At 42.2% G+C, this 20151-nt stretch overlaps 1 protein-coding gene across 1 annotated transcript; it reads left to right on the forward strand.

The window, feature by feature from the left end:
• Window positions 1–630: 630 nt before the first annotated feature.
• Window positions 631–3222, forward strand: BTG1 (BTG anti-proliferation factor 1). The gene is made up of 2 exons (XM_080575570.1): window positions 631–1014; window positions 1933–3222. Exons 1-2 carry the CDS (start codon window positions 867–869, stop codon window positions 2295–2297), a joined length of 513 nt encoding a protein of 170 aa, XP_080431696.1. The 5' UTR covers window positions 631–866; the 3' UTR covers window positions 2298–3222.
• The last annotated feature ends 16929 nt before the right edge of the window (window positions 3223–20151 follow it).

A 20151-nucleotide genomic window follows, 5' to 3' on the forward strand; every position in this document is an offset into this window, starting at 1 on the left:
AATTGCAAAGACATTTTAGTGGTGAAAAAAAAAATATTATTATTTTTAAATGTGCCTCCAACGGTCGTGTTTCTGCTCTCCGACTGGAAGCAGCATACACGTAAACACCAGGCTGTATCGCATTTGCACCTTCGCATAGGGGCAGGGTGTGCAATAACCGAGGGGAAGAGCGAATTGTCCACCTAAAAAAAAAAAAAAACGCTACACGTCGAGCTTTCCACAAAATACGTTGCTCTTTTCATCTCCCCTTTGATTTTACACTCGGGGGTGGCTTTACCCTCTTGCTTCTCCTACCCTCCTCCGGCAACAGCCCGCCCGGGGGCGCGCTCCCGCGGGCCGTGCCGCTGACGTGTCGCTGCTCTCCCCGGATACAGCGCGGCGCCGTGCCCCGCGCGCTCCCCTCCCCCCCCCTCCCCCCCGCGCGCTCCCGAGCGCCGCGCGCCCCCGCTCTATTTGTTTACAACCGATTACGTCACCCCCCCTCCTCCCTCCCTCCCTCCCTCTCCTCTCCTCGCGGTCCCTGCCCCTCCCTCCGCCCAGCTCCGTCACAATGGTGCGATCGCCCCATTGGCGGCGACGCGCCCCCGGTGCCCTGACGCCACTTCCTGCCGCGGGCGGCTATAAGAGGCGGCGCGCGGCGGGCGGCTCCCTTCGCCCCGCGCCGCAGGAGATGCGGGCAGCGCTGCCGCGGCCGCCGCCGCTGCCGCCGTGCCGCAGGAGGAGGAGGAGGCGGAGGCTGCCGCCCCCGCCATGTGAGCTGGGCGCCGCCGCCCGCGCCTCGCCCAGTTAGAGCCGAGCCCGAGCCCGTCCCGTCCTGACCCGACCCGGCCCGTCCCGACCGAGCGCCCCCGCCGGCCGCCGCCTCCATGCATCCCGCCCTGTACACCCGGGCCAGCATGATACGCGAGATCGCCGCGGCCGTGGGCTTCATCTCCAAGTTCCTGCGGACCAAGGGGCTGATGAACGAGCGGCAGCTGCAGACCTTCAGCCAGAGCCTGCAGGAGCTGCTGGCAGGTGAGGGCGGCGCGGGAGCCGGCACCGCTCCCCGCATCCCTGTACGCGGAGCCCCCCCACGCCCCCCCCGATCCGCCCCGCCCCGCAGACAAAGCCGGCGGAGCCGCCGCCCGGCCGCAGGGCCCCCGGGTCGCTCTCGGGGCCGGTTTCGTCCCGTAAGAGCCGTCGGGGCAGGACGCGGCTCGGTTCCTCTTCTGGAAGCATCGCGCGGCCGCCCTCACGCTCGGGTTGGGGTCGGTAGCGCCGGGTTCCTGGCTGCCCCCTGGGCTCTGTGACACCCAGAGCGGGTCCCAGGCGCTCCGGGCAGGGGCCAGTGCCTTGCGCCGCGAGTAGCGCCGGGCTTGGGGTGTCGGGAGGGGTAAAACTCCGAAGGTAAGTGAAGCCGTGGGTACCTCGCCCTGGAAAACTGGCTGGGAAGAGCGCTGGTGAAATACAGCTTGAGTCAATAAATGCTGCCCGGCTGCTTCCCTGGTTATTTTTAGTCACTCTTACGGCGTGAGGAGCTAAGCCTGGCTGCGACTCCAAAATTATGCTGAAAAGGCACTTTTTAACCTTGGTTTATGGCATTTCAAGGCCCTCAAACTTCTCCGCTTTGTGTGTTAAATCTTTGTTACATTTGTTTTTGTGAATACTAGGAAGTTACGTTTCACTCCTTTCAGATGGCAGACATTGTTCTCCATGTATGGTAGGATGAAACAATAACTTTGTGCATGCGTGGTCCCCAAGGGACCCTGCTTTTATGTAAATCATCAGCAAAATAGAGGGCACGATGATTTTTCAGGTCACTTGATTCTAAAATAATAAGCGTCTCAACATCTAGAGTTGTGAAACTTTGCAAGAGAATGCTGATTGCTGCACAGCTTTGTGAAGACAGAATTAAGGAGGATAATCTTCTTTTTTTATTTATTTATTTTATAGAACATTACAAACACCACTGGTTCCCAGAAAAGCCATGCAAGGGATCAGGTTACCGATGTATCCGGATCAACCATAAAATGGATCCTCTCATTGGACAGGCAGCACAGCGGATTGGATTGAGCAGTCAGGAACTGTTCCAGCTTCTTCCAAGCGAACTCACTCTATGGGTTGACCCGTATGAAGTGTCCTATCGTATTGGAGAGGATGGCTCGATCTGCGTGCTGTACGAAGCTGCACCAGCAGGAGGTAGCCAAAATAACACCAACATGCAAATGGTAGACAGCAGAATAAGCTGTAAGGAGGAACTTCTCTTGGGCAGAACTAGCCCTTCCAAAAGCTACAATATGATGACTGTATCAGGTTAAGATATAGTCTGTGGATGGATCACCTTAAAATGGATGGATAAATTTGGTTTTTACTCTGGGTGGGCACCTCTGGGGATGGATTATGGAATTTAAACCATGTCACAGCTGTGAAGATCTGGCACACGTTAGAGTGGTATACTTTAAAGTGACAGTGCCATAGTTTGGACAGTACCTTTCAGTGATTTAATAGCCTGTGAGTCAAAACGATTACAACTTGCTAGAGAGTGAAGAAGATCTAGGAAGGGTCAGTTTCTCCAAGACATCTTACTTAATTTCTACACCAATTCTTTCAACCCCAATCTGTATTTATAAAGCGAGTCTCTGCAGTAAGTCTTGCAGAGTAAATTTGCACTATTACATGTATTAATTGTTAGCATTTTTGGCAGCTCAGTAACAAGACTTATTGTTATGGACACAATAGTACTGGAAATTTTATCTTTCAGACTTTTACCTAGCACTTACAAATATGTATAAATGTACATAAGATAAACTAGTAAGTATGACCTGGGGAAATGGTCAAATCTTTACATTGGCCTCAAAAGTAGCAAGTGATCAGAATCTGCCATGGCAACAGGCTTTAAAAAGACTATATAAAGACACTGTCTGAACTGTGGTGTTAGCACCAGCCAGCTATCTGTACATTTGCTAGCTTGTAGTTTTCTAAGACTGAGTAAACTTCTTATTTTTAGAAAGTGGAGGTCTGGTTTGTAATTTCCTTGTTCTTAATTGGGTAAAAGTCTTTTCCACAAACCACCATCTATTTTGTGAACTTTGTTAGTCATCTTTTATTTGGTAAATTATGAACTGGTGTAAATTTGTACAGTTCATGTATATTGATTGTGGCAAAGTTGTACAGATTTCTATATTTTGGATGAGAAATTTTTCTTCTCTCTATAATAAATTGTTTCCTATCTTGGCATTTTAATTAATCTCTTGTCGTGATTACATAGGATCAGTTAAACTATTTTTGTCTCACAGTAGATGTAAAATAGGTACTACAAAGGATTAAGAACGTGAATGGCACCCCGACACTAGGGAACACTTGCTACAGACATGGATTAATGAAGACTTCGCTGTACATAAGTGCTTGGGAAGTTTAGGGGAACACAATGATTTACATGTCACTTTAAACCTTTTAAAATGAGTCCATGTGGAAGTAACTCCAGGGCCAATAATTCCAGGATATGAGGAAAAGGTACAGAAATAACATCCACCAAAGATGACTTGAATAAATCCAGAGGATTAAAGTTTACTTGGCTTCCTGATGAAGGATATAGCAAACTTAAATGTCCATTTTGACCTACTTGCTCACGAGCTCTCAGTTCTTCCTTGATGGATTCCCTGCTCAGTAAGAGTTTTTGGGACAAATGTCCCTTAGCCTTAAGAGCAGGTTAACCACTCTACAGAAAGGTTGCTCGCCTTTTGCTTTCTTCAGATGCAAGACTTTCACTTTAGAAATCATTAAGATGGGATTCAACAAAAGGTATGTAGATCTTTTTTCCCAAACTTAAAAGGTTGGTTGAGGTAAAGTGAGAAGCCCATACTTACGGGTAGTCAAAGTTAATGAATGATGTGGAGATGTGATTCACTTAAGCACTACACTAGTGTCATTTGTATACTGCACAGTGGTTAGTTACACTTGAGAGAAATTCCTTACCCCTTTATTTACACTTGTTGAAGTGCTGGAGTAAAACTTGAGAAGAACTTTTTGTTCCTTATCTCCTACGTACTTTGTTCTGTAAGTGTTTAATAAAAGGCCTACCCAACTTGGTCACTTCTATTATGAGAACAAATTCTGTTGCGCTGAAGGAAAAGAAAATCATTAGTTGCCACTGGAACTTGCTGGCTGTGGGTAGGACTGAACTTTGGTTTTACCATGTATTGCAGCAACTCCTGCTGAAGCATGAGCTTTTACAGTGCAACCTAGTAACGTGTTGCATCTCCTGTTCAAATCTTCTGATCTGTGATATGGCTGATTTTGTAAGCAAAACATAAGACTGAACTGTCTAGTTTTTCTTATTATTTTATTTCCCACAGTCTTTTTTTGAAAGTTCAGCTTTACAAATACATACTCAGGTCATAGATAAAATAAGTATGTCAGCTGTCAGCATTTTATTGCTAGCACACTCCAACAGTATTGTGTAGCAACATTGATTTCTAGGGTAGATTTGTGCAAGCATAATAGCTATTGAAACTATGAACTCTAAAGACCTTACTTGTTACCTGGACCTGGTGGTAATAGATATATTATCAAAATTTCAGAACGAGCTTGCTATGAAGTACTTACTCTTCTGTAGAGTCAAAGTATAGGTTCACATCTGTATACCTTAAAAATCCCACTTGTAAGATGTTGCTTTCATCTTGTAAAGTATTTAAGATTATTCAAGCAATAGAACTACTAATGTTTTTGTTGCATTAGTCTTTTCTGCTGCACAGCACGAGCAGCAGCAGAAAGGCTAGCTGTATAGTTGGTCTCTGACATGAGCTATGCAAATTATGGAAGCATCAGCTGTTGGTGCTTTCTTTTTGATAAGTTAAGCATAGCTTTACAAGCTTTACAAGCCAGCAAGTATTCCATCTCTGAGGCTGGCATGTGACACTGAACTAAGAATGAGTGTGTCATCCCTTAGATGGTTAACATTTTAGTCCTTTTAAGGTAAGGCACTTTCATTCATGCCATGATTTTTTAACTGCAGCTGTAACTAGTAATTGGTACAACCTGTGTCCTCAGTTACTGGGATTTCTTCCAACTGGAATTTAAATATACCCCAATGTGCACACAATGTGCCCTTGTTCGATTTTAAAAATACTTAACATACTGTGGCAGCAGGGCATAGGAAGGGCTCTGAGAGAAATGGAGTAACCGCTAATGCCGTTGCCAATCCTATGTTTTGGTTCAGGTAGAACAAACAGTGCAGAAAGCTAAATGTTTGTCACTTTAGGATTTCATTTAAGGTGCCAGTATGAAACCTGCAATGCTCTTATTTTAACACAAATACAGGAGATGACAGAGCACATTCAAGACCTGCTTGCCAAATGCACGTTAGTTAAATTAGTTGGACTTTCTTTGTGAAGTAGTGAATAATCCTGTTGTTCTGTTCGTGTTCTGAGGGAATGCTCGGCTGTGTGAAACTTTAATACTAGAGCTCTTCTTAGTCTTACTTAGCATATGCTAAAACTTGTTGGTCATTCAGTGAATTTCTTTTTAAAGTGTACAATCACCTCCTAGCTCATGCCAGGTGAGCAAATGTTTCTTTTTCTCACAGCATGTTTCCCCACTGTGCCAAGTATGGTGTCAGGTCCTGCACACTTGAGTGTACTTTTGTTTCATGCTTGGTAATACTGCTCCTATAGCAAGTTGTGTTATATGTATTCTTTAAGATTCTCCATTTTTCATTTCTCCTTGCAATTTTTTTTTTCCTGCTTATTTCAGAGATGTACATCTGGCTTAAGCAGTCATTCAGACCACCATCTTTTTCTTCCTGTAGTTCTTAGGGTCATTCTTAGGTCTGAACAAAGAAGTAAGGGCTTCATTGGATTTCTGATAACACTGAGTTTAGCTTTCTACTTTCCTGCTGAATCTGCAAGGATTTTTCTGGCAGATCTGTATGATGGGCCTCATCATGCCACAGGATTTTCTAATGATTGGTTTGTTCTCTCAGTCTACGTGAGAAGTTGGAAATAACCTACGTGGGGCACTGTTCTGATGTGAAAATACCACCATCGGCATCTACTTGTGTCCATTTTTAATCATATTGAATATTTCAGAAGATAAAAAAATCTCTTCTAGTCCTTGCTAAATGTTCTTCTGGGAGCAGAAGATCATGTTGTGCTGTCTCGTGTCCTAGCTCATGACGACAATTCTGGATGCTAAATACTCTACGACGTGTATATTCTTGACTGCCTTAGTTTAAAATGGATTAAAGAGTGGCCTGAGAGATGATTTAGACAGGGGGAACTGTGCTGCAGTAAGACCTTACAAAACAGTTTACTGATGTGCAAACCATAAAGAATCCAGTTAATGTTCCTAGAGTGGTTAGTTTGTGCTGATGCTTGTAAACATTTCTGTCACCAAATTAAGCAGATGTCACTGAACATGAACACCAAATCCGCATAAGGTGTCCTTCTAATTAACCTTACTTATGCTCTGAGAATATGATCTCTTGTTATTGCACAGGCTGGCAATGAAAAAAAAAAAAAAAGAGGAACATTGCTTCTTTTCTTTGCTGTGTATCTATGTAAAGCTTATTTCTGAATTTCCATAAATCAAGCAGCACTCTACATTTTCTAAAGTTTCCTCTACTTGATGCCATAATTTTTAGCAAAAATAAGTTTATATTGGCAGAAGCTGCCACTTGAATGAAGAACATTAAAGCCGTTTTTAGTTTAAAGAGTGAAACATATAGACTGGAGATAAATAGCTCTCCTAAAAAGGAATGTATATTTACACATTCTTGGGGTAATAGCAGAGGTTATTTTTACACGTTTCAGATTTACATTCCAATGTGGCATAAAGCGAACATTGTGAAGCAGGATGTTAATTCAGTGGCTTTCAAAGGTTGGTAGAGCAAGCTGGGCTTTGACAGTAAGTGCTGTATTAATGGTTAGCAGTGACAATTTCATCAACAAAGGAATTGCAGGCTATAATTAACATCAGTTGCTTTGACACTATGCTCTTAATGTATGGTTTCAACCTTTCTTTCAGTAGCAGTTGGAGAATGCACTGTGACAAATTATTGCTGATACAAAGTAGGTCAACAGTAAAATGGCTGACTTACCATCAATGAACACATCTGAATTATTGCAACTTCGTGTCCAGTGGAGCTTTCTTAGTGGTTAAATCTTTTGTGCCCTCCTATTTTTGAAGCGTGAACCTTGTGTACAGCTTTTCCTAACTCCTTATTTCCTAACCATTTAATGTTTTTGTTTAAACAAGAACATTTTGTCCCAGCTGCTGGGAAGAAATCCACACAAGTAGTAATACTGCATGTGTGACAACAGATACTTGTAATAATTGTAATCCTGTAACTGCAAAGCTGGCACGGAGAAATAACTCTCAGCTAACGAAAACAAGTGAAATCCCACATCTCTGGGTTTTGACGTGTTCACTGAAAGTCACCCACTGGTGAAAACACAAGGAAAGGGAATAGGACTGTGATGATATTGGATGAGAAAATCATTTGCGCAGAGGGAAGTGCTTTTACCTTGAGATTCCCGTGATCAGCTGCTCAATGTCTCATCACGGCTTGCAATGACCTTTTAAAAGTTTTCTTGAGAGGTGTAGCTTTATCTGATGCTTTTATCTCTGGGATGTCAGGAAATGGCCTCTAGCTTTGCAGTTTCTCTGGGGCATTGTAAAAGCCAGTATGATTGTGTTATGTGCTGATGATATAACTGAATAAAATTATAAACAACTATTTAATCTAGTAGGATTGTAAGGACACAAGGGAAGAGAACTTTAGCATTCTTGGAACAACCTTGAATGTATGCAAGGAGCAGCAGTGTCTGCAACACCAAACAATAGGGGCAGGGCTGGAGGATGGTGCTCAGCTTTCACTGCTGCATTCCAAGACTCAGCACTCGCCCAAATGGCTGTAACATGGAGCTAGGACTTGGGCACTGCTTCGAACTCCAAGATCGACTTAAAGACTGGTTTCTAGTGCCGAGAGTATCACTGACTGGCATGGGTTGCAACTGAGAAACTCCAACAATGTGCCCTTGCTGTTCTGTGTTCTAAAAAAAATCCATTAGTATTGCTTTTTATAACCTAAGACCAAGTAATGATTGGTGTCTGTCTTGGTGTTCTACTGGCTAATTAACAGGTTAATTAACAAGTTTTTTGTACTATGAGAAGAATTCTGAAAGATAACATTCCCTTTATGCATTCCTTCCTTCCAACCTGAAGTTTAAACTAGTTCTTTTATATGTATATATATACACAAAGGCACACATACGTTTCGTGTATAAATATATACATATATACATGTTTAATTATTAAAGTCTTTTCGGTGGGTCACTGTAAGTCCCTGCTTCTTGTGATTTAATTCACAGGTCACTGCAGATGTTTTGAAGACTTGAAATACACGTGCGTGTGTGTGTCGGGGAAGTGATTCCCCTTATTCAATTCTGGTTCCTTAATACATTCATATTAACAGGAAGGTGTATTCCTATTTTTCTGTTTCAATTTTATGCATGTGAATTTGCAGCTCAATTCAATTTGCTTATTAGCTGAACAGATTTTCAAGATTTTTTCTGGTACTGTTTTAAAAAAGCAAGTTGTAGTTATGTAAGGGATTATTTGCAATGTTTTAATCCATTTAATACAAGGCTGAAATTAAATGAAGATAAAACTAAGATGCTTTTAGAATCTTAGTTGTATTCATGCTAAAGCTTTGTGACACGGGAGAGAGAGTTCTTGACTTCGTGGTGAGCAGTTACCTGAACCATCAGCAAAAGGTCCATTTTGGCTGAGCCTACCACCCTTCCTAGATGAATGCACCAGAGCAGTTGCTTCTGTCCAGTAACATTTATGTTCAGTGATGTGTAAATTAGGAATTGGTTTACAAGCATGAAAGGCTCTATATCATAACTGCAAAATGAAATCAAGCTGTCCACCTTTGGTAAACTTAATGTTATAAATATATACTACTGACATTAACCAAACGTTGCAATTGCACCCCTAAATTTAACTTGTTATTAATATTTTTTAACCCTTAACTGCGTGCTTCCTTTCTCAAGTACAGCCTATAGTCTAACTCTCTGGCTTAAAGTCAGTGCAAAATCATTCTGTTTGTAGAATTCAGATCAGTAGAGAAAAAATAAGGCAGTGGAAATGGCAATATCAGTCTGAATCATGATGACATTAAAGCAAATGATAAATTTAGTGCTATGTTTGTAAAGGATCTGATTCTGTGTGACTAAGGTACCAGACTATAAATTTTGATGGTATTTATCACACTTTATATATTTAACCTGGGTGAGGCTTTTGTAATAAGACTGAGGAAAAGCATGTTGCAAATATAGAGGTGTTTTTCAGGGGGACACCTGAGCAAATATATCTGCTTGATTGTTCATGCAAATGTTCCTGTGAATCAAAGATCAATGCTCCCAGAAATGAGAAGTCCTGCATCACAAACATCAGAACACTGGCTCTGAATAGTGCCGGTGATATTTTCCACAGTTATTCAATAGAAAAATATGTGCATGTCATTCAAATTTGAAATGACTACTAGTAGAGTTTACTGAAGTTGAAGAAGTTAGTTTCAAGCCAAGCTGTCATGTGTACAAAATGTCTCTGAATGATCAAACTGATGTAACCCCGTGATAAATTCTGCAATTCAAACCCCATGATAAATTCTGCTGATTTCCTTTTCTTGCCCTTTCTTGGTACACACTCCTAACTACCGCAACATCCCTTTGTAATCAGTCTGCAGTCAATAAAAGGAGGATTTCAAATGGGATTTGCACTTTCCAAATCTAAGACCCCAGCCTTTGTACATTCCTAATTTCACCGTTCTGAGTACCGTGAAGACTCCTGATTTACTCATGTGAATACGTCATCTGCCCTTTAGTATTTTATGAGATCAGCTATGTGTCAAAAGCCTTCTCAGTGAGGCAGAAAATGTGTTTTTTATTATTTCCATAGGCACTGGAAGGCACATTCAAATCTTTATTATTGACTGAAAAGAAAAATTCCTCTTATTACCAAAGAATAGGGATAGTGAATAGGCTGAAAAGTGAATGCTGCACACCTACTGCATCATGATCTCATTCTCAACATGATTGCCTCGGTGCTTGCCAGTTCCAGTGCTCATGAGTCACACTCCAGTATGTGATTTACTTAAAAGCAATAAATGTCAGCACTTTTATTTACAATCTGCCTTTGAAGATTTGGAAGTCAACTTCAACATTTTTTTTCTACAACTGTGAAGACTACAAGTGATCTTTACCTTTTTCTTTTAAATGAAAGATGAAAGCCTTGACTGATGTATTAATAGGTCTGACCAGGCTGCAGTGGGCTAAGATGTTACTATCCAAATCCACACTTTCCACTGCTTTCCCAGAAATTACCGTTCTGGTAGGAGGGGTGGCAGAAAGTGTATCTGGTACGTTCCTTGTTTTTTCTGATTCTTGCTCATGCCAGACCCCAGCACCTGAGGTAGGGGCCCAGTGCTGCTCTCACATCTGCTGGGGAGATGGCGGCCTCTGGCAGATGGCTGGGCTGTTGGGGACGTGATTTTAATTCCCGGATGTGTGAGTCTTGCAAGCTGCTGTTGCCACCTGACTCCAAGAGCTGGGACGTATGAAGCAAGCACGCTTGTGCTGAGATGTCAGGAAAGGGTCATGTATGGGCTGGGGGGGAGGGAAGGGAGTGGAGGGAGCAAAGACCAGACAAATAATCCGTACAGTGAGTCAGTGGGAGAGAACGGGATGTAATTCCAGCCTAACTGTGACTCACAGACCTATTGTTTATAGTCCTTGAGAGAGTGTCTGATCACGTGGGCTGTAATATACACATTTATATGCTGTCCTTCGAGACAAACAAGAGAATTTATGAATAAAAAATAATAAAAAAAAAAATCCCCCAAACCAAGCTTTTAATTTTGGCTTAACTCTTTTTTTGTGCATATGTGAAAGTTTCCATTTATTCTAAATCACATTGCCTCAGGCTCCTGTGCTAGTAAGCTTGGCAAATTTTGCTTTTGAACTAAGTGTGTTTGCTAGGAATTGTCTAAGCCTTGTAGAGCTGCTTTTAAGACACCTACAGGAATGCGGGGTGCTGCTCTGCCGCGTTCATGTTACCTGCTTGTTAGGTGGCACAGCAGTAGTGCCTTGGGAACCTGACTTTGCACACACACAATTCAGAGGATAATCCTATCCTTCATCTTCACGGTCCTTGAGTTTGGTATGTGTTTGACTGCATCTACTGTTAGGATATATTGCTCGAGTCCAAGATAAAGGACAGTGCTGATTTCCTGGAATGAGGTTCACAAGTGACCATTTTCTCCACAGCGTGCTTTCCAGACGTAGCTGTGGGCAGTGTGGATTCAGTCTGGGTTGCAGATAACATACTGTCAACGGATAAGGGGGCTGCAGTGATATAAAAGGTGAAGTCATTCTATCAGGGGTAAAGGGGTAGTTATATAAACTGTAAAAAGGACTTTTAGGCTAATGATTTGTAAAGAAAGAAACCCTTCCAATGCAAATTACTCGGGGAGAGGTAATTGTGGTTTGTTGGCTGTCCCAGTGTTGGACCTGCACACTGCTTTACCTTCTCCAGAAATTTCAGGTTACTAAAAACACTTACCAGTTCTGTTACTTACATGCTGCATGTATGTAAAGGTCCATTCATACACATGTACAAGAAGCTTAATCATTGCTATGAAAGAGGAGATTGCAGTGGCTTAAAATATTTAAAAAAAACCTGCAAATACCTTGGTATGGTTAAACAATGATTACTGCATAATATTTATGCAAGAGTGGTGGACATATCCAAAGGCAGGAAAGCACTCTCTCTTCTCCCTGGAAACTTGCAGAGAATTATTATATTTCAGCTTTTTATGTGAAGTTCTGCCTTTTGGGAAAAATGGGCATGAGAGCAGAGAACTGGAGAAACTTGACCGTGGAAGGTAAAATGAAAGTCTGAAGTTAGGGCATGTTGAATCTCACTTATAAGTTATAACATCCTTAAGCTATGAATAAATGTCCTCTTATGAACTAACTTGGCATTGCCATCATCAGTTTGAGTGGAAATTAATTTCTTTGGCTTTTATCAGGACAGACTGATGTGCAGGTGGGGAAAGTAATTTCAGAGAGGCTTGTCACTTCTTTCACTAGCACCCTGCATCCAGCCAAGAATGCCTCTTCAAGGCCTGTTGGCTTCTCTATCCCAATATCAGCTCTCTCCAGTTGTGTCTGTGGCTGAGTTTGAGGCCTCTTCCCTAGGCTCAGCTTCTGGTCAATGAAGAGAAACAGACTTTCTTTATGGACAATCCTCAAACTAATTGCAGCAGTCTATGCTAGAAGGGATGTGGTCTTAAATAGGCGCTGGTTTCTCTCCTTCATAGGAAGAAGGTGAGAGAACTTGTTCAGAAATCACTGACTCCACCAGGTTAGGTGAGTCGCACACCGGGCTGCTGAACAAAGTCCTTCGGGTGAGTGTTTAAGGATTATTTAACTCGAATTGCATTGATTAGATACCTACAACTACTTTATTCACTGTTAGCGTCCCTAAAGAAGAATAGCTTGCCCTTCTCACATGTTCGTTTTGCAGTCCAATGGAATTGAAGTACCTTAGAGGAAATCATCAGCAATATGTTTCCTGAATTTCAGGAACATGCACTCAAGTAGTGGGAACAGTGGAAATGTATTTCTGAGAAGTTGCAGGGTATGGCTCGTCTCATGGCAGCTTCCCGTGCTCTGTGCACGTGGGCTGCCCAACCTACTCTTAGGAGGGGGGTATGTAGATGAACATTTCTCCCCAGGAATATAAGTATTTTCATTCTCTTCTCATTCTTCTTTCACTTTTTTGAAGTCAGTTCCTAAACACGGGGAGTTTTGTTAACCAAGCAAAACTCTCTGAACATAAAACTAGACCTTCTAAGTGCAGCTTCCTTTCAAAAAGCACACTCTAAGAGGACCTAAACACATCTGTGTTTTTTGTATTGGCTATGTTGAGTTTACACATAAAACACATGGCTTTGTTCCAGCTGCCAGGTGCTCAGCTGCAGCCCCAGGTTGGAGCCCAGTCGGACTCTTGCTCTGCAGCATGAGTGGCTGTGGGCAGATGCTTTGCCCTTCCAGCCGTATTACAGCCCCAAGTCAATTGTGCCGTGTTTGGAGAGAAGAAGTTCAGTGCCAATAAACCCTTTGAGGAAACACAGGATGGGACTCTGCTTTCAAGCAGTGTTGTAGGCCCAGAGGAATAGAAACGCTACTAGGATGCAAGGGACGTACTTTCATTGCATCCAGGGAGGCTGGTGAAGACAGCTGCTGGCAGTTTAACATAGTTGTTCTTCTGAGTCAAACTGCTGGGCAGTAGATGCTGCTGGTAGTACTCTGCAGTTCTGCAAGGGCTGTGTGTGTCATGGGATCATGGGAACACTGTTCCCCGCGCTACTGCTGGATTCTTGTGAGATCTTAAGGGTCTTATACAACATTCATTTTATTTAGGAGCTAGAGATCACATACCTGTTTCCTTTTTGTAACCCGTTGGTGAAGATGTCAACAGTTAACTTTATGGAGTCACAATAATAATAATATATATATAGATATATATATATATTTTTTCTGATGCAGTTCCAGGTGATTGTTATTTTTATCACCTTAGACACCCCTTTTTGTACAGGAGGGATATGCTGCTACCAGGCTGTTGGGCCACAAAAAACAAAGAGGCAGCTGGAGAGCCAGCACAACTCTAACATAGCTGCTATGAAATTGTCAAGCTAGTTTTGGATGTGATGGAGGCTGCCCGCAAGTTCTCTTACTTGTACTAATGCTCTTCCAAAGTGCTTGTTTGGGTTTTGCTCCAAGAAATCAGGAGCATTCGTCTTATTAAATTGTCATCTTCTGAAACAGGGCTATCTCATGGCACAGAAGTTGCTTAATCTTGACAGGGAAGGGCAGACAAAAAAAGAAATAGATAAACTCTGAGAGGTGTCCCTTTGTTAGGTGGTGCACTGTACTCCACCTTATCTTTCTTTTAATGTTCTGTAAATAAGGCTGCCTCCTACTGTGGTTATCTCTCCAGGTAAAACTTCTAAGATCAGTGATGGTGAGAAGGGTCAGGCACTGGGCTCATCTTCACATTCACATACAAACCACTGACTTTCTTGCTTCTCGTTAGTTTTTCACTTGTGTTTCCTTTAAGTGGTAGGAAGGGATTTGCTTGTTTTTGTCTTGTGCTGTGTATTTTCTTGCGCAATGAAATGTAAACATCACCTTTCCTCTGAGTGTTTGGATAGTCAGTGACTGCACAAAACCCTACAACACCATATTTTTTGCATTGTGATCCATTAATATGGTCATGGTGTGCATTTATCCCACTTGTAAGTTAATACATTTAGAAATAAATAATTGTGGGTTGTTTTGTTTTGCTATATTTTGTTTTTCAAAGTAAGCTGCCATTCAGTCTTGGCTTGTTGTCTATACTTGTGAATGCTAATGAAACATTTGAGTTAAATCCAGTAAAAACTTTCTCGGTTGACTACCACCATTCAGATTACATGGAATAGATCAGTGTTACCTTGGGCTAGAGGGAAAGATGCTGTTGATTGTTGCAAATGAATTTCTTTTTTTGCTAGTGGCAATATAGGAATGAGTTGTGGTTTAATTTTTTTTTTAGATCAGGTCTGCTCCTGCTCTCAACAAAGAACATTCCCAAGCTCTACTTGATTTCAGAGAGAACAGAATTTGTCCCTTGGTACTCTAACATACAGAGCTGTCATTTGTTTGGATATTTTTTCCAGTCATAATAGCTTTGTTAAGAACTGTAACATATCACAAAGCATAATAAATGGAACAGAACTGGCTGTTCTCAAAAAGACTGTCAATGGAGACTCATCAGTGAATGGAAATGCTTCCAGTGAAGTTCTGCAGGGACCAGTACTATAAAAATGCTATTAAGAATTTTCATTACTGTTTTGAAAATACTTATAAAATCTCTGCTCTTAAAATGCCTATATGCCACAGTTTGGAGGAACATAAAACAAGGACAATAAAGTGCTGATTGTGAACAACCTATGTTGCTCAATAAACAGTACATATATGTTGTATTTGACCTTACTGAAATATATTCAAAGTCACTCACTTAGGAATAAGAAATATAGGTCCTCTATCCATGCAATGGGAGACTGTCCTGGAAGTCAGTGGCTGGAATGAATTTGCAGCTCATCAGAAGAGCAGCTGACAGCACAATGTTATAGCAGAAAGGGCCAGTGAGACTCCTGGGTGTATAAAAATCAGGGGGAGGAAAGGTGTGATTTTACTTTGAAACATAGCATCACTGATGCCAGGAACATTCTTAAGAATCATAGAATGGTTTGAGTTGGAAGGGACCTTAAAGACCACCCAGTTCCAACCCCCCTGCCGTGGTCAGGGATGCCACCCACTAGACCAGATTGCCCAGGGCCTCGTCCAACCTACCCTTGACCACCTCCAGGGATGGGGCAGCCACAACTTCTCTGGGCAACATGTTCCAGTGCCTCACCACCCTCTGAGAGAAGAATTTCCTCCTAACATCTAATCTAAATCTCCCCTCTTTTATCTTAAAACCATTCTCCCTTGTCCTATCACTGTCTGCCCATGTAAAATGTCACTCTCCATCTTTTTCTATAAGCCCCCTTTAAGTATTGAAAGGCTGCAATGAGATCACCCTGGAGCCTTCTATTTAGGCTGAACAGCCCCACCTTTCTCAGCTTTTCTTCTTAGGAGAAATGCTCCAGTCCTCCAATAATCTTTGTGGACCTTCTCTTGACTGACTCTAACAGAAATACATCCTTCGTGTGCTGGGGGCCCCAGACCTGGACACGGTACTCCAGATGGCGCCTCACAAGGGCAGAGCAGAGGGGAACAATCACCTCTCTCAGCCTGCTGGCCGCTCCTCTGTTGATGCAGTTGGCCTTCTGGGCTGCAAGCACGCACTGTTGGCTCACGTTGAGCTTTTTGTTCACTAGATCCCTGAAGTCCTTTTCTGTAGGGCTGCTCTCCTCTCCCAGTCTGTGTTCATGCCTGGGATTGCCCTCACCCGCATGCAGCACCTTGCACTTAGAATGATTGAATCACTCAGGTTGGAAAAGACCTCTAAGAACGTGTAGTCCAACCTTCAACCTAGTACTAAAGTCCACCACTAAACCATGCTACTAAGTTCTGAATCTACACGTTTCTTGAAGACCTCTGGGGAAGGTGACTCAACCACTTCCCTGAGCAGCCTATTCCAATGCTGCACAACTCTTTCAGTAAAGAAATTTCTAATATCCAACCTAAACCTCTGCTGGCACATCTTGGGTTTATTTCCCCTCGTCTTATCACTTGGTGCTTGGGAGAAGAGACCAATCCCCGCCTTGCTATAGCCTCCTTTAAGGTAATTCTAGAATGGTCTTGTTGAACGTCATTAGGTTCACATGGGTCCACTTATCTAGCTTGTCTAAATCCCTTTGGATGGCATCCCTTCCTTCTGTTGTATCGACTGTACCACTCAGCTTGGTGTCATTAGCAAAATTGCTGAGGGTGTACTGGATCCCACTGTCTATGTCACTGATAAAGATATTAAACAGCTCCAGTCTTAAGATGGACTCCTGAGGGACACCACTTGTCATCAGCCTCCACCAGGACATAGAGCACTTAACTACAACTCTCTGAATGTTGCCATCCAGGCAATACCTATCTACTGAATTCCACCGTTCAAATCCATATCTCTCCAGTCTGGACATCAGGATGTCATGTGGAACCATGTAAAAAGCCTCATAGAAGTCCAGGTAGATGACATCGGTCAGTCTTCCCTTGTCAACAGATGCAGTCACTCCATCATAGAAGGCCACAAGATAGGTCAGGCATAATTTGCCCTTGGTGAAGCCATGCTGGCTGTCTTGGATCACCTCCTTGTTTTGCATGTGCCTTGACAACTACATCAGCCAGTTCTCTCAGGACCCTGGAATGCATGTCATCAGGCCCCATAGAGTTGTTCCTGTTCAGTTTCATTGGGTGGTCTCGAACCTGCTCTTTGCTTACAGTGGGAGGGACTTTGCTCCCCCAGCCCTCACCTAGAGGTTCAGGGAAATGAGAAACCTGGGAAGCCTGACTGCCAGTAAAGACTGAGGCAAAGAAGTTGTTGAGTACCTCAGCCTTCTCTGTCTGTTACCAGTTCTCCCTTCTTGTTTTTCAGAGGGGGAACACTCTCCTTGGCCTTTCTTTTCTGGCCAATGTACCTCTAGAATCCTTTCTTTTTATTTTTTTGCATCTCTTGCCAAGCTCAGTTCCATCCATACCTTGGCTTTCCTGATCCCACCCTTGCACATCCAGACTGCATCCCTGTACTCTTCCCAGGCCACGTGTCCCTGCTTCCACTGCCTGTGCATTTACTTCTTGTGCCTCAGTTTGACCAGCAGGTCCTTGCTTAGCAATGATGGTTTTCTGCCTTCTCTGCTTGATTTCCTCCACATGGGGTTGGAGAGCTCTTACTAAAGAGAAATGCTAAACTTCTCTTAAAGATTAAAGAGTTAAGAGTTCTCTTACACTTAAAGAGTTGCCAGCTCTGATCAGTTCCTTTGTCCCTAAAGACAGTGTCCCATATTGATGCCAATGTCAGAGTAAGGATTTCAGAAACTGGGGAGAGGGCAGAGCAGTGACACATCTTCAGGCTTGAAAGTGTTCCTGGGATTTAGACCTTAGCTCTCTATCTTGGTTAGCTTATCAAAAAGACAGGACTGAGGATCCATCTTACAGCCTGCAAGAGGTTATTCAACATGTAATACTGAGTGACCAAGAATGCTAGAGCCCTATGGAGAGGCAGATAATGAAAAGCAAAGTCTTAGAAATGCCTGGATCCTGGCATTTTTTTGGATTGGAAGTAGATCATATGTTTTTCACAAAGAAGGTTTCATCCTTCTAGCAGCCCACCAACAGAACCAAGGGCCCCATTTCCTGATTGCAAATCAAGACCATGTGCCTTTCTGGAAGATATATTAAAGTTAAATATAAGTTAGTAGGTTCAATATTAGAAAAACTGGATGAAATGTGGAAGCTTGTGATATGTGAAAGGTTTAAAAAATAGAACAGTTAATAAAATATTAGATTATTAGACTTTTTATTTGTCTTTAAATTCTGAGTTTGCAAATATGTAAACTTCCACATTTTGAGAATTTTCTCAGTTTTGCTTGCATTCCCTGAGCTGTACCATGCTGTCTTGGCAGTCATTCTTTATATATGAGCCTAAGGTCCACTAAAGATGTGAAGATATTTTTGCATCTACTTCCTAAGCTGTGCCTGTTGCAGCTGTTCTGATAAACAAGATCTTAAATAGGGTATAAGAGTATTTAGGGATCATCCTTTTCTTAGAGTAGAAGAACTCTCCTTCCATTAACATCAATGATGCATACACTTTTAGAGAGACACTTCCTATCTCTTCAAGAGTCAGAGTTGTTTTTAACTCTTATTCTCTAACAAATTACAGGGTTGTTTTCTACCTATAAACTGTTCCTTTTAAAATACTTTATGTTACTCCACTTTTATGAGTGGAGTCAACCCTCTATTACTATGGAAGTGTCTGGGCAGACATAAAGTAACATACTGGTGGCAAGAAGTACAGTGAAAATTAAGTCTTTTATATGTTCACCTGAGCTGGTATAGAAAGCCTGGAGGAGAAGGAGAGGCACCCAAGGAATCTGAAAGGCAATGGTGTTTTTCTGCTTATTCGATGCTTTCAAAATTGTTACCTTTCACACAGAACACTTTCACTGCTTTGATGCCTGTATTTTGATTGTATTATGATTTTGAGCTCATAGTTTAGTGAACAGAAAATAAGGTAAATACAAATGGGAAACAAAAACATGCCCAGAGTTTATATAGGAAACATGACTGAATGTCTGCAAGTGACAGTTGTTTCAGTGCATGTTTCAATATTTATTAGACTCCCAAATACACCTCTCAAGTGCAAAGCATCAGTTGCCACTTCACAGTAGCAAATTAGTTACCTGCATGAGATTCCTTGTTGATTTGGCCCTCTCTGTGCTTGGTAAAATATTTCAGCATGGACTATAGTATCGAAAAACAGATTCCTGATTGGTCTGGCCTTTTATTTTCATAAATGTATTAGTGACTAGAAATGACAACTGAGATTGGGTTCTAGATTCTAGGAAGAAAGGGTCCCCCAGGTAAGGGCTGTACAAGCTCAATAGGCATGGTTGCAAAGATACAGCATTTTGTATGTTTTCCGAAATACGTGTGATGTATCATAGGGCATGGGAGAGGAACACAGGTAATCCAGCTGTCTTAACTGTGATGAGTACTTCTAATTGCAGCAGTTACAAAACTCATAGCTGGTGGATTTACCTTGATTTCTTTTTCCTTAAATGCAAATTTAAACAAGGAAGACTAAATGAAAGAGGAGCTTTTTTCTTCTGCCTGTACTGGCCATATTTTCATGCTTTGTCAGTCTCTACTGAGCAAATTCAAGCTCCTGTAACCTGGTCAGTTTTGTGAATGAGTCATACCTGTGAAAGTGATCCCAGGGTTCAGCCCAGCAGTTGTTGCATTAACAAGCATATGAGGGTTCTCTCAGCATTTTATTGTTGTTATGGGGAAGCAGATGATTTTGGAAGCTTACAGATGCTGGTGGGTTTAATGCCAACATTACCTTTAGGCCTTTTGGTGGCCCAGAAATCACCTTTTTTCTTTGCCAGAAATATAATGTTCTATATATTTTTTCTTAATTAAAAGATCCATAGAAATCTGAATATGTTTTTGTGAAAGAGGCTATTTCAAGTAATTCCTACACTGAACAGATTTGAAGTAAATGCACTGGACATCCTCTCCTGTGTATACCTTTGATATAACTTGTTCTTCTTTATCCATGTTGGGGCATGTTGGTGGTGTCCTGCAGCTGCAATAGTGGAAGATAACTAACGTAGCCATTTAAAATGGGCTTAAATTGCAGTAGTGAAAGATTTTAGCATTGTTGATTAGAGGCACTTTAGTGACCTGAAAGCTTGTGCACTGCCACCTCTGTGGTGGCTTTGTACTCTTAGTAGACAAGGTACCATGTCTTTTTGTGGCTTTTCCCACAGAAATGTGCCTTGGGAGCAGCCCTAGTGAGCAGTGCCACAAATGTTACATCAGATTTGCATAATCAGACAGCCCA

The sequence above is a fragment of the Anser brachyrhynchus genome (assembly GCF_964034855.1).
Source record: "Anser brachyrhynchus genome assembly, chromosome: 1".
Lineage (NCBI taxonomy): Eukaryota > Metazoa > Chordata > Aves > Anseriformes > Anatidae > Anser > Anser brachyrhynchus.

Bases quoted from the DNA above. Each gene is read 5' to 3' on its own strand.
- BTG1 (XM_080575570.1), top strand. From the start codon at position 867: ATGCATCCCGCCCTGTACACCCGGGCCAGCATGATACGCGAGATCGCC. The intron at 1,015-1,932 runs GTGAGGGCGGCG...TTTATTTTATAG, and splicing joins CCTGCAGGAGCTGCTGGCAG to AACATTACAAACACCACTGG.